The sequence below is a fragment of the Elgaria multicarinata genome, chromosome 11 (assembly GCF_023053635.1).
Source record: "Elgaria multicarinata webbii isolate HBS135686 ecotype San Diego chromosome 11, rElgMul1.1.pri, whole genome shotgun sequence".
Lineage (NCBI taxonomy): Eukaryota > Metazoa > Chordata > Lepidosauria > Squamata > Anguidae > Elgaria > Elgaria multicarinata.
The window spans coordinates 26,909,034-26,924,517 of record NC_086181.1 but is presented as its reverse complement, the minus strand read 5'-3'; the positions used below and the strand labels follow the sequence as shown (position 1 = coordinate 26,924,517).

The 15,484-nt window shown below is 44.5% G+C and overlaps 1 protein-coding gene across 1 annotated transcript in view; it reads right to left on the bottom strand.

Annotated features, from left to right (window-relative positions):
* Positions 1–9,781: 9,781 nt before the first annotated feature.
* Positions 9,782–15,484, bottom strand: part of LOC134405623 (tryptase gamma-like) — a 39,240-nt gene continuing 33,537 nt past the window's right edge. The window contains exons 7-9 of the mRNA XM_063136865.1: positions 14,596–14,861; positions 11,985–12,154; positions 9,782–10,126 (exon numbers count right to left, since the gene is read on the bottom strand). Coding sequence (XP_062992935.1) covers positions 9,782–10,126; positions 11,985–12,154; positions 14,596–14,861 — 781 coding nt within the window. The remainder of the gene's footprint in view (positions 10,127–11,984; positions 12,155–14,595; positions 14,862–15,484) is intronic.

Below are 15,484 nucleotides of genomic sequence, written 5' to 3'. Positions count from 1 at the left end.
TCTCCTGGTTTGCTTCTGTTTTTATTGTCTCTCCCTGCCTTTCTACTCCCCCACTCTTCATTTCACATACCTGTAACATCTAAAGTGAAATTCCAGTACAGCAAAGAGGTATATATGGGTAGTAGATTGGAAACCACCCAGATTATGGCAAGAGCAAAAATCCCAATAATTTCCATATAATTTCTGTAGTTCTCATTAGGGTAGACAAAGAGACTGGGGAAAGGCATAATTCTAATATATCTGTTGCTTCCCTTGTCTAAATCCCATGTAAGAGATTTATTAATAGTAAATAGCTCCATAGTCAGTGTTCCTTGTTAGGTGGGGCAGCCCCGTAACTCACTGGTAGAGAGGATGTGAGGCCTGGGCAGGGGATGGCAAAAGTAGTGACCTTCCCTCTCACTCCTCCTCCATGCAGAGATTGTGTTAACTTACAAGAATGGGCTATGGAGAGGTCAGTTTTACAGAAGATGTGGTATGAACACTAGAAATTAAATAACTGGCATATTCTTGGTTTCATAAGAAAAATGACTGTTCAGGATAGACTGAACAAAAGTATATCAAAATTCTAAAACATCCAAAGTAGTATTGCATGCTGGGAGTTGTAGTCAGAGGCATGAAGAGGTGCTGAGAGGAAGAGCAAGTAGAGACTGGAGTCAACGAGGAGGCATAGTGAGCGGGTTGGTGTAATTTCAGTTTAGTGAGTGTGTGGAATAAAGGAGCTTTAAGTATTTGTTTCTGCTGTTTTGGAATTATTGTAGTACAATATAGTCACATTCATTGAAAATTTTGTATTTACACCAGGAATTAAATGACTGGCATATTCTTGGTTTGATAAGAAAAGGGGTCTGTTGAGGATAGACTGAACAAGAGGATACCCAAAGTCTAAAACATGCAAAATAATTTATGCTCTAATAAAGAAATTAATAGCTTGTGCGGTATTTGTTTTTCTCAAAAATTCAGTTTTCATCTCGTATCATGACAATGGCAATAGAAATAAACCTGTTTAGGAACAGAGTAAAAGCACATTACAATGCAACATAAACAAGCATTTAGGGAAACTGGTGAAGAGAACAACATGACCTCAACATCCTGTTGAGCTCAATGAGATTGAGTCCTTAACTTTGTAGGATATTTACTTTGTAGAATATTTACTGCATAATAGACTTCCTTTTGAAAACTTATAAAAATGCAAGAAAGCTTTCTAAATGGTAGATTCACAATACACCTTCTTAGAGAGAAGTAAAAATCGTATTTTGGACTAGGGTAGATATTTTATAGATCACCTTAATTTTTCTTTTTAATTTTACCCTTTAGCAATAAGACCCAATCCTGCTCTGCTCATCATAATAATTACAGGGGGGGGGGGAATACTTATTTCTTACTGCTTTGTTATTGCCAGATGGGTAGAAAACACAAATGAAATTGAAAAGAACAAAGGAAAGTTCATCAGGTGATGTCTAACTCTAGGGCATAATATAAACTCCGATTATTTAACCCCTTCAAAGTTCATATAGGCTTCCCCCCTTTTCTTTAAAGATCAACTTCTCTTAAGTGATTGTAGCATGATTGTGATCATGAAAAATCCATCCTCCTTCAGGGAAAGTCTTGAGTAAGCACATTTATATCCCCCCCCCCCCCTATATCATTAAGATCTCAGGGCGGCATACAGATTCCCAGGGCGGCATACAGATAATAGGAAGGTAAAAAGAAAGACGTGGGGTTTCGGTGAAGAATGGATCTCGGGATACTTTCTTCTCCAGCTAAACTGGAAAAATAGAAAAGAGGAAAAAAGAGAGAGAAATATTGAGGGGAAAGGAAAACAAATAAAACAATAGGGAAGGGAATTAGGGCGAAGGGTGAAGCCTTCTGAGAAGTGACCCTGTACATGCTTTTATATTGATCAGGGATGGGAGCATACTTTTTCACTATTTTCAATAATTGTAAGTCGTTTTCATCATGCACATCATTTTGGGAAAATACAAGTGAACATATAAATCATTCTGCTTTATATGAGTGCCCAAACTCTTTCTCACGGGAATGCTTGTCAGTGATTCTTTAATTGCCTTTTCCTTGCTTCATCAGCACACTCCATCTTCTACCACTACATTAAGGATGTATCATCTCCTATGCCAGTTCCCTGTCACAGGCTTCTTGTTTATAACCAATACAAAAGTTACACCATGGCAGTCATGGTTTATGTGGTCAATTTGACCCAGGCCGTTGCTAGACGAGGGTTTAGCCCAGTGCGAGGCCCGGGCTCCTTGCTGTGCGTGCAGATGATGCACAGGGGATCCCGGGGTCAGGCCGGGCTAAACCCTCCCTTGACCTGGGATAACCGGATCCAATTGTGGCCCGGTTTTTCCGCAGCCCCGGGCTGGTTCTAGCTGGTTCCGTGGTCTAGCTGGTTCCATGGCTTTTCCCGGCTGCTCGCTTACTCGCGAGTAGCCGGGAGAAGCTGTGCACGGGTCACAGCGCTACATAGGAGCGCTGTGCCCATCAGGCTGGGAGGAAAAACCATGGGGGGGAGATGGGGGATGTGGGGGAAGAGCGGACCCGGAGGGAGAGATGGGGGGAAAAGCGGAACCAGGGTGGGGAGATCACGGATGGGGGGGCAGAATGGGCATCAGACATGGCGGGCAGGTGTTCGGGCGGGCGGGTGATTAGGTGGGCATGGCGAGTGGGGGCGGATGGGCGAGTGAGTGGGGGACGGGTGGGCGAGTGAGTGGGCGGGGGGGCATCAGACATTGGGGGAAATCGGGGGTAGGGGAAGCGGGGAACCCTTTATTTTTTAAAAAAAGACTTACCTTTTTGTTGGTGCGCTCCTGCGCACATGGCCCCTTTAAGATAAAAAAAATGGCCAACGCGACGGGGCTTTCTCTTACGCCATCGTGTGTTACGTCTAGCTAGGGGCCATGGCCCGCACTAGCTGCAGCGAGGCCTTGCCCCTACTCCCAAGGCCCCCAGAAGCAACTTCTCTTCCTTCCTCTGTTCATTTAACGAGTCTGCACTTTCCCACCATTGTTATCCACAGTAGTCCAATGTGGCTGCTCTAATATTTACTGAAGCAGGCAGTTCCTTGGGCCTAGCAGATCCATATTGACATTGGCTGCCATCGCTGCCACATAGTGTGACTTAAAACGGACTCTGTGTATTCTGTCAGATTCGTCACAAGGACTATGCCACTGATGTTCTTCTTCTCACTCTTGCTGTGTCATCCTGAGCAGCTCTCTAGGTTCTGCTAAGCAGGAGAGGGCTATGTGTCAACTGTCTGCTATTACTGCAGAAGATGGCACCTGATACAAAGTTTTCAGTGTTGTTATCTCTTCAACACAAACTTGTAGAACCTTGTTGGCCAATTGTTTCTTTTTGGTAAACTAAATTAAACTAAACTTAAAAGTACCAAACATTGTTTCCCCATGGAGAAGTTTTGATGTGAGAAGACTTGGGTGTTGATAGGAAGAGGGTGTTGATAGGAAGAGGGCTGCTTCAAAATCCTGATGATGTTGACATGGTACTTGGAGCAATGCAACTGGCCATGTGCCCTCTCAATTCTTGCCCCTCCTGGCTAATAAAAGCTAGCCAAGGGAGTTTGACTGGGTGGGTCCAGGGTGTAGTGAATGCTTCTCTATGGGAAGGGTGGTCCCTTCAGTAGTGTGACCACTCCTCAATCAACTCCTTGGGATGGGCATTGGAGGCACTGTGTTCTGGTGGTTCCAGTCCTACCTGTAGGGTTGATTTCAGAGAGTAACATTGGATGATAATTCTCAGCCCCCTGGCAATTAAGCTATGGGGCACCGTAACAGGGCACCCCCATAAAGCCTTGAGGGTGGTCATATGGGGATTTGGAGCAAAATTCCACAAGCATGTTGATAACACACAGCTCTATCTCCCCGTGACATCTCAATCAGGAGAGGCTGTGCAAGTCCTAGATCTGTGCCTAAACTCAGTAATGGACTGGATGAGGTATGATAAACTGAAGCTGAATCCTGGCAAGATGGAAACCCTGTGGGTGAGTAGTTCCCGAGTCCAGGAATTAGGCTCATTGCCTTTTCTGGATGGGGCTGCACTCTCTCTGAAAGGTCAGGTTCATAGTTTGGGCATACTCCTAGATCCATCATTATCACTGGAGGCCCAAGTGGCTGCGGCAACTTGGAGTGCCTTTTCCCAGCTTCACCTGGTTCGCCAGCTATGGCCTCTTCTGGACAGGAATAGCTCAGCCACAGTGGTACAGGCATTTTATTTATTTATTTGTTGTATTTTTATACCACCCAATGGCCGAAGCTCCCTGGGCGATTCATAAAACTTAAAACCATCCAAAGTATAAAACTAACAGCATAAAAACATTATATAAAATACAATATAAAAACACAACCAGATTAAAATCAACAGCGGTGCAGAAATACAAATTTAAAATACAAATTTAAAACAGCAAAGTTAAAATTGAATTTATAGATTGTTAAAATGCTGAGAGAATAAAAAGGTTTTCACCTGGCATCTGAAAGAATATACTGTAGATGCCATGCAAACTTCCTTAGTGAGCTAATTCCACAGCTGGGGTGCCACAGCAAAGAAGGCCCTCCTCCTGGTAACCTCAAGACTGGATGACTGCAATGTGCTCTATGTGGGGCTGCCCTTAAGACTGCTCCAGAAGCTGGAGCTAGTGCAGAACGCAGCAGCTTGGCTGGTGTCAGGAGCTGCCTCTTTTCTGCATATAACTCCTTTATTGAAGGAATTGCACTGGCTTCCTATTGACTACTGGGCCAGGTTTAAGGTTTTTGGTACTAGTGTACAAAGCCCTAAATGACTTGGGATCAGGATACCTGAGACAGCACCTTCTCCTTTACTGTCCTGCCTGATCACTGAGGCCATTGGAGGGCGTGCTCCTGGTGGTTCCACCTGGACCAGTGGACCGATTGGAATCCACACGGAGAAGAGCCTTTAGTGTAGTGGCTCCTTCTCTGTGGAACTCTCTGCTCCTGGAGGTCGGGCAGGAGCCAACACTAGGCAGCTTCTACCACCTCCTGAAAACAACTCTGTATCGAGAAGCCTTCCTTAATGGACTAGCCACTGTTTCTCTGGTTCCTTTCTTTTTAAATTGAACAATTTTTATTTGCTTTTTAATCTTCTTCCTTTTATTGTTTATACCTATGTTCACAGCTCTGGAATCTGTATTAGATAATTGATCAGTATATAAACAACAACAACAACAACAGAGAACAGAATTCTGCTCAACTATTAGCAAATGGGAAACCCACAAGCAGGAGATGAGTGCAATAGCACCCTCCCACTCAGGTCCCAGAACTGGCTTTCAGAGGCATGCTACCTTTGATCCTGGAGGTAGCTGATAGCAATTTTGACCAATAGCCGTATCCTCCATAAATTTGTCTAATCCCCTTTTAAAGCCATTTTAAAGGTTTGCAGGTATCACTCCACCTTGTCTCGTGAATTCCATGGTCTGTCAATGTGCTTTCTGATGAAGTACTTCTCTTCTTTTCTTTTCTGTTCTGAATCCCCCATCAACCAGCTTCTTGGGATGACCCCCGGTTCCTTTATTATGAGGTATGTTTTTCTCCCTCTCCACTTTCTCCATGTTATGCAACACCTCAATCATGTCCTCCCCCCCCCCCCCCCCCGCCCTTGCTTCCCTTATTTCTAAGCATTGTAACCTTTCCTCCCAGGGGAATCGTTTTTAACTATGAGGAAAGGTTACAATGAGCTCATGACCTCCTTGATCATTTTGATTGTCCTTTTGTGAACTTCTCCTGGGCTGTCCAGAGGGATCAGGGGACTTGGAGCAATGGGATTTTTGGGGGGAGGGCTGTCACACAGGAGGCCTTGGGATTTTACTTTTAAAAAAAGCTTGTCAGGGCCCTCCTGCTGTCTGGGGGCCCAGGTTGAAACTGCCCATTTCCCCCCCCCCCCTCAACAGGCCTGCCTTTTCCAGTACTACAATATAAATTTTGAAGTGTGGTGACTAGAACTCTGCACAATATTCCAAACGTAGTTATACCATAGATTTGTTTAAGGGCATTATGATCTTGGCAGGTTTAGTTACTAATGGATAAAATAGCAAAGTGGAATTTCCTGGGTTTTATTTATTTATTTATTTATTTATTTATTTATTGCATTTTTATACCACCCCACAGCCGAAGCTCTCTGGGCGGCTTACAACAGTTAAAAATAGTAAACATTAAAAAGTATACAAGGTTTAAAAAACCATCAGAAACATAAAAACAGTATAAAAACAACAGAATCCATTTAAAAAACAACAATTTCTCATCATCTGCACTCCAGATCAACTTTTTCATTCAGTAATCCACCACATACCCTGGATTCTTTTCTTAGTCAGTCACTGCCAACTCACATGTTGCTTTCTATGGGTTCCATTATAGAATTGAGAGGTGCTTGTAAGATGAGTCCTGATGCGTCAGGGCTTTTGTTTTTAAACAGTGTTTAAACACCAAAAGAGGTCCACATTATTTTTATTGGAGAAACGAGGGTTCTTATGATTACAATGTGTTGAAGTTTATCCCTCTTTAAAACAAACCTTCTCCCCCTTTTGTCCCAAGGTGCAGTATTTTCAACACAATCCAGAAGTTATACTGCATGGAAACGGCAAGACATAAAATTACCACCATGGTGGTAATATGAAGAAATCCAGGGTGTAAGGGTAGATAGCCCAAGGAGAATGATCTGTGGACTGTGTTGTAAGGGAAAGGTAAGGGTTAATTGGAACTTGGGACCGGAATGTGTTTTAATTGTATTTTATGGTTTCGTAGGAAGAGATAAGGATGCCAGGACAGCTGTATGGGGGAGAAGACCGGAGCCAGACCGGCCATATCTGTCTTGTCCTTGAGTGATTAAGCATCCCGGGCGAGAGGTGTGAAGACACGCCACGCATCAAAGCTGGAGGGAGGGGGGAAAGGAGTGAAAAGAATGGTATAAAGATCTCCCTGTGAAGGGAACAGGGGGTTGTTGGCTGAGATCGGTCTGGGGTGATGTAACAAACTGTTAGCAGTAGTTTTTAGCTTGCCTGCACTGGGTTCTTATATATGCATGGTTTTATTGTCTGTTTTAATCTGCTGGTCCCATGTATTCCTACCCTTTTCCTAAATAAAAGGTCTTAAACCTCACGTTGTGAGCTGTGAGTGTCTGTGCCTGGGGATCCGTGCTAAATCCAGTCAAGAAGCCAGCTGGGTGCTGGGCGCTCTTCCTTTACATGGTGGGCAGCGGTGGGATTCGACACGGATCCCCAGGCACAGACACTCACCTTTTATTTAGGAAAAGGGTAGGAATACATGGGACCAACAGAGTAAAAAAACCCTCTTCCATTTGCCTTCCACTTTCCCTAGCATCAGTCTCTTCTCCAGGGTGTCCTGTCTTCTCATTATGTGGCCAAAGTACTTCAGTTTTGCCTTTAATACCATTCCCTCAAGTGAGCAGTCTGGCTTTATTTCCTGGAGTATGGACTGGTTTGATCTTCTTGCATTGTAACAACAACAACTACTACTACTACAACAACAACCTTCTTGTAAATTGGCCCAGTGGATGGGCTCAGAAAGGTCTCTGAATGTTTGAGGAAGTGGGCATCTGCTTGGAGCATCACATGTCTCATTTTTAGACACAGAAGTGAATGCACACATTATCTCATGGGCATGAGGTCAGCTGTATGTTTTAGACGTTTACAACATGCTTCTCACCTGAAAACCATTTGACATTGATGATATCCACTCTTGAAAGTCCCTGAAGATCCCCTTTCCCCCTTTCTTATTTGAAAAAAGGTCTAGCATATGAGGAGAGTGGGGGTGAGGAGAGACTTTAGGCCAGCCCTATGCATGACTGGCTGTTGCAGAGAAAAGGAACATAGGGTCAGTGGTGTAGTGGTACATTTTGAAAGGCAGGCGCTCATCCTGATAGTCCCCCTAGCCATGCCCCCAAGGAGATTCCACATATCCATGCGGTTTTGTTGAGCCATATCAATAAACCAGTTCCAGCAGTTGTCATCTCCACCAGGAGCAAAACTTTTGTAAAGATAATGGGTCTTAATTGCCCATTCATGACCAAAATACTCTGCATTAGAACAGGGATAACTCACAACAATATATCTATATCTATATATATCTATATATCTCCCTAAGAAATCCCATTTCCCTGAGTTACTGTGAGGGTTTAGCATTTGTCATAATTGTTCCTGCTAATCAAAAAGTATAGGCTCCACCAAACCACTGTGTGGGACACAGCAGGAAAAGGTCAAAATGTGTAAAGGAATGGAGGTGATTTGTTAGGGCAGACATGATAGTGCAAGAATAAGGATGTTATTGCTTCACAAGCATGTTCCTATTTTCGTCTGTGAAGTGTCAGATGGGAATGTACATAGCATGATGTATCTTGACCTGATTGCAAAGTGGAGAGGATTCGATAGTGGAAATTGTGTCAGAAGTGAAATATACAAGAACAAGATACAAGAATACACAATCTCCTTCTTTATGTTTCATTGCGATGTTGCGAGAATCTAGCTAGACATTTCAATTATGCTTCGAACTGATGGTGTGCAAAAGTTCTCAAAGAAGTTATTTACTCAAAGGCAATGAAAAACAACAAGAACAACAACTGGGAAGCTGGTCCAATTGGCCATTTTGATGAGCCTTTAATCATTCTACATGTTCAGTTTCTAAAACTGATCTTACATAATAATATAGAAATAATGAAAGAGAGGACAAAGAAGAAATTATCATGCAAAGATTGAAAGAAGTAAAACAGTGATTGCATAAAATTTTATTGATGATGGGAAATCATGTATATTGGATGAAGAAATCTCCTTGAATCTCATATTTTAGAAATATAAAAGTGACAGAGCAATCAGGGAGAATGATGATATGAATCTACCACCTCCTTCACAGCCATTCTGGTTTACAACAGCCAAGGCGAATGGTCTTTGGGTGTGTCTGTTCTTTTTCTTTTTCTGGGTGGACCAGGGTTTTTAAAAAATGTTTCTCCCATGGGTCATAATAGGAAGGAATTTTGTGGGCAGCTTCAAATTTGCATATGTGGGGCCCAAATCAGGTGCTCTTGGAACAGAAGCACTTTGGATCTAGATGATGCAGCACAGGTCCTGGCCCACCCTAGAACCTGTGTTGGGTCATCCAGATTTCCATCACAGCTTTTCACCTGAACTACTCAACAGGAGGAGTGCATGTGGTAACTTTCTACCTCTGTGGTGGTACTGGAGCCCCATTCCAATGGCATTGTTTTCTGCAAGTGGAGGCTGATGGAGGGCACCCCCCAAATATTATAATCCCCTCCAGCCATCAAAAATGGGAAGTTAGGATTGCTCTCAATATCAAAGGAATTGAATTCAGTGTTCATTATTTATCATCATGTCCCCCAGGGCTGAATTTATGAGCCACCTCTTGACACTTCATTATGAAATCTCAGGGATGATGATGATGATGATGACTAAAACATCACTTTTAGCATAATGTGGAAATGTCCTAAGTGTCATGGCTTCTGACCAAAGTCCAGAGCGGGATGAAAATTCTCAGCTTTTTCTCCAAGTAATAATGGACAAATGTTTTGGCAATAAGCCATAGATAGCACTTTGACCTGATCAAATTGCTTTATAAGGATTTAAATGAGCAATGCAGATGCTCCCAAATTAATCAGGCAGATGGCTGTTGGTGGTATGGGTCCCTGAATCTGTACCCTATTGCAAGAGGTGATTCTGGACATGTTTACACACAGTCAAACCAGCAACCTGCATGATGATATTCCATGCAGTTAGTTAGCAGGCTGAAAGAAGAGAGTCACAGGAAGACATGGCACAAGAGGCATCAAGAGGAATGTCACAGGAGGGATAGTGCAAAGGAGAGCAAGAGGAGGGTGACAGTGGAGGTGTTGTGCCATCCACCATTCTTCCCACCCCCATTAGCAGCCGTCGTGGAGGTTTTTGGCATAATGGAGCTGTTTGCAGGGCACCAGTCGTTGCTTGAATCCACTCAACAAAGGCAGATACTGAAGTGTAGACACTAGGGTGTTTGGGCTCAGCACACCCTCCTCCCCCGCTCACAACCCCAACTTGAGTCCAACCTCCTTCGTGTTTGCAAACCAAGGGTCCACCGGAGTCCCCCTGCAGAGAGAGACGATGGGAGATAGCACATGTGTGACAACAGATTTTAAACACTCTGAGCTTAGATTCAGTATACTGGATGTGGGGTCTGGAATAAATTTTTAATCTGCCTTCAGACACATACTGAGAAGGTGATCTTAGGCAAGCCAACATTACCTCAGCCCCCTGCCACCCACATCTGGAATATGTTCCACACAAGCCTTTGGTGGTGACATGAGAGAGGGCCTTTTTGGTGGTTGCTCCCAGGCTGTGGAACTCCCTCCCAAGGGAGGCTAAGTTTCCTCCTTCTTCGCTGTCCTTCCACTGGCAGGCAATGGCCATTTTATTTAGGAAGGCCTTAGGTGTGTAAGTGGGTTTGTTAGGTTGTGTGCTGTTTTCATTCTGTAATTTTTATGTTTTATTGTATTTTAAAGTACAGTTCTATAGTTTTAACTAGGGGTGTGCACGGACCACCCACTCCGCTTCACTTGCAGATCCGCCATTTTCAGATCGGCCTGCTCCGCCCCGCCCCCACTCCGCCTGTGCCCACTCCGCTCCGCTCGGAGCTCCGGATCCGGATCGGAGCTCCGTCCCCCCCATAGGGAGGGTTACCGGGCCCTGCCGCCCTCGCCGCCCATGTGGCGACGGCGGCAGAGCCCGTTAAGGGGGAGGGGGGGCCTTACCTGCCTCTGTCCGCGGTCCGTCGCCGTCTTCAATTGAACCAAGCGGCCTTCAATCTTCAATTGAACGCAAGCGGCCCAGACTTCCTGCTGGAACCACGGGCTCAATTGAAGACGCTGATGGACCGCCGACGGAGGCAGGTAAGGGAGAGGAGGGGGGGTTTACCAGGCCCTGCTGCTGTCGCCGCATGGGCGATAGCGACAGCGGCAGGGCCCGGTAAACCCCACTTACCTTTCCGGCGGAGCTCCGGATCGAGGCGAAGGATCCGCCTTCACCTCGATCCTCTTCGCCACACTCTGCCGGCCCCCCAATCCTCTTCGCCTCTGCCTTAAGGGCAGGCGAAGCCCCCCGCTCCGCTTCTAATTCGCCGGTCCGATTAGAAGCAGAGCACATCCCTAGTTTTAACCAAGTTTAATTGACTACGAAAGCCACATTGAATGCCATTTTTAGATAGAAAGGTGGGATATAAATCAAACAATAAATCAATCAATCAATAAATAATTCAGCTGTAAGAATTGCTGGAAAAGTTTTTAATAATTGTTTTTTTAAAAAATATATATCTATATCTACCTATCTAGCTGTTACTATACAAATTGTGGTCGACAAGTTGAACTTTAGAGGAGCATTCACTCCTGTGTGCAAGAGAAGAAGGGGGTGCCATTTCTCTTGCGGACAGACTATATGATCAATTGATCAAGATTTCATTTTATTAGGTGGCAGCCTTAAATCAATAACAACAACAACAACAACAACATTCTTTTGAGAACCTGAAAGATGGAGATGTGCCATCATCCAGCTACACCAAATGCAGAAAGAAATGGCTAAGGGGCTTTATTTATATAATCCATTTCATTTAAATTAATCCATATTGCATTTTAATTAGCCACTGTTCTCTTCTCAGAAAAGGAAGGAGGCCTGAATTCTGAGAATTCCTCTACTGTGAATTTCTGAACATTTAGTTGTTAGGAATCAAATAGCGTTGCCACATGTAAAAGGTCAGGGCTCTTGCACCTTTAAGGGTTATGCAAGTAAAACCTGCTGGAAATGCTCTCTTGTACACAACTCTTATAGGTGCAGGACCTGTGTCCTTTTTCTTTTCTTTTTTGCATCTGGCCACCCTGGGATTGCACTAGAATTACTATCTGGTGTTTCACCTCAGGGAAAGCCTGTATGAAGAACATGTTATGGAACATCATACCTGGCAGGTATCTTTCTCTCCTTCTGGGTAACCAGCGCACAACATTCCAGGCTTGACAGGATCCATGGGAATGTCATCAGTGGGGGCACTGTTATAGAGATCGTTGCAGGCTGACCGGTTTATGAGTGGTACCTTCAGTTCCTGGAGGGTTTGGGGAACTGGCAAACTCACTGTAGGAGAGAAAACTAGAATGTGGTCATGGAATGCAGAGGGAGGGGACTTCAGAGTGGAAATACGTAATTTGAGCAGTGAGTGCACTATGGAAGGACATTCAGTCTCCATTCACTGTGTTAATAATGTGTAAGGGCTTTATAGCTGCCATTTAAGTAAGGGAGGAAATACGTAATTTCTGTGTACAAGAATGGACGCTCCAGATGAGGGTGAATGGGCTCACAACTTCATTGGGGGCTTGCTGAACCTCAAAAAAGTTCAATTGATGCTAGTCAAGGGTAAGTCTATCTATCCTTATCCAAGACAAAAGTGTCTTTCTGAATTAATTCTCAGAAGTTTCCATGACCTCGTCAACCACCCTGTCCCTCCCATAGTTTAAAACATTTATCTCGCCATTGTAAAGCACAGGAAAGTCTGATTTTTCTCTAGGCAGTGCTTATGAAGTGCTTTATTTGCTGTGTACTTCTGTAACGGCACTAGAACAGCAGCACCATCCAGTGGCTGTAAAATGAAACGTATAGAAAATGCAAGAATGTATCGAGAAAGATGTATCAATCATCCCATGTAAAGAGCCGATCTTAATCCTGCAAAGAATCCACCAGCAGAGGATAAAAGGCCTGGGGTGGTGTGATGTCCAATGTCAAATGAAAGGTGCTCTGAATTTGCCCTAGGGCTGTGTTGTGGAAACAATTTTAAGAGCTGACAAGGCCTGGCTCAAATTAACTCTTGTTGATACTATCCCAGATCTCCAGCCACACTGCTGGCCACCTAATTTATTCATTTTATTTTATTACATTTATATACTGCCCCATAGCCGAAGCGCTCTGGGTGGTTTACAAAAGTAGTTTGGTTGTAATCTTTACTGATTACCAACACACCCTACACAAATTTCCTTTCTGCTTTCAGATTCAGGTCAAACTCCTCATCCTTCCTTTCAGACCCCTCTTATATCTATTTAAATATCTGGAGTCCACCCTTTAGGGTACCAAATCCTCTCAAGGGGACTCACAAGTCTCCTCTTCCCTTTATCTCTCTACCCTGTTATTCTGATGTATTTGTGCCCAGTGACTATTGAGCCCTCTATCATCTCCATGCTTCTCCATCTGACGGTTTCTTTCTTCCCCAGGCATCTCTGACCTTTCTTTTTTGTTGCCCATATTGCATCTGGAACTCCATCCCTGAACACCTTCCAATACCAATTCCTCCCTTCCTTCACATACTTCCTAAAAATCCCCCTTTTCTCTGAAGACTTTGGAGACCACTCATTTCGAAATATAGCTTCCAAATCGTGTAAAGGTACTGGTTCCCCTCTATTTGGCACTCGTTATACCTCATCTTGAGTATTGTGTCCAGTTCTGGGCACCACATTTCAAGAAGGATGCAGACAAGCTGGAGTGTATTTAGAGGAGAGCAACAAGGATGATCAGGGGTCTGGAAACAAAGCCCTATGAAGAGAGACTGAAAGAACTGGGCATGTTTAGCCTGGAGAAGAGGATTGAGGGGAGACATGATAGCACTCTTCAAATACTTGAAAGGTTGTCACAAAGAGGAGGGCCAGGATCTCTTCTTGATCCTCCTAGACTACAGGACATGGAATAATGGGCTCAAGTTCCAGATTCTGGCTGGACATCAGGAAAAGGTTAGAGGAGTATGCCAATGGAACCAATTACCTAGGGAGGTGGTGGGCTCTCCCACACTAGAGGTATTCAAGAGGCAGCTGGACAGCCATCTGTCAGGGATGCTTTAAGGTGGATTCCTACACTGAGCAGGAGGTTGGACCCAATGGCCTTATAGGCCCCTTCCAACTCTACTATTCTATGACTCTATGGCCACAGCTAGACCTAAGGTTTATCCTGGGATCATCCAGGGTTCGCCCCTGCCTGAGCACTGGATCCCCTGTGTGTCACCTAGATGAACAGTTTTGACCCTGGGATGATCCAGGGATAAACCTTAGGTCTAGCTATGGCCTATGACAGGGCATCTTCCCTCTTGCAGCTCTGACATGTGCTCCTCCTGGCCTGTTTGGATGGGCTATGATGGGAAGATAGGAAATTGCTTCATACTAAGTCAAACCATTGGTCTCCATAGCTCAGCAGTGCATGCACTGACTGGCAGCTGCTTTGCAGTATTTCTTTCAGGATTAGAGCTGGGCCTCAGCATCTTGTTTAGTAAATTGTTTTGGGAATCCGGGGGATGGAGTACTGTTGACTGTCACCATGGTGACATCAATGTTAATGGCCTGTGTTTAACTGGATTTGCTGAGATCCATCTCTTGTATTATCTTTTCTTTAGCCATGATTTTTTTGTCTCCCCTTGACAGTTATGAGACTGTAAGGACCTTGGGGAAGGGATCTGTCCCCCCTCCCATTATAAAACACCATGAATTGATGGTCTGAACATCAGCAGAGTCTGAGTGAACACTGGAAAGATAATTACCCACCATTATATTTAATGTCTCCCCATCCAGTGACCCAGCAGTCTGCATCCATGGGGACTTCTTCCAAAGCGTGTGGCAGGCTGATGGGTTGGATGTAGTCTGTGTATTCCACAGGAGCCTTCAGTTTAACCAAAGCAATATCCGCGATGTAAGGATAGTAGTCAGGATGGATTTCAATCTGCTCCACATCAGAACGTATCACACTATGTGAGCGGTTTGAGAGCTGATAGGCACCCAGCAGGACTTTATAATCAGAAGTATTATTACACCTGTGAACACAAGAGCCAAATGCAGCAAGAGCTTGCAAAGCTGGGGCTATTTATTGTTTCTGAGAAATTTGCAAGACCTCAGCCCCCCTCCCCCCTATTTACACCCTGCCTTGGCTGATAGTGAAACTATATTAAACATGGGAGCTCAATGAGTGGGAATCCATCCATTTGGCAGAACAATCCAATATCCTAATAATGTGGAGGGTTGGGTAGGAATATTCACCACTGGTGTCCGAAATTGTGCTGTGTTCCATTTCACCTCTAGGTTTGTTTTTGTTCACCAAACCACATAGGAACAACCAAAATTTGGTACAAAAGACAACTTCAAAATGGGGAGCCTTAAAATGAGGGGTTCCTATAAGACTTGACATAGGCCATAGCTAGATGGGGCTTTATTCCAGGGTGATCCCTGAGATCACCCCTGTGTGTCCACATGATGCACAGGGGATACCGAGATCAGGGAGGGATGATCCCTCCCTTGTCCCAGGAAATAGCCCTCCCTTTTGGCCCTGGTTTTTTCACGGTCCCGACCAGGTGCCACGGGTTGACTCGGCTCCAGGCGATTCCTCATGAGGAATCAGGAGCCGCACATGGGGTGCAGCGCTCCTCAGGAGCGCTGTGTC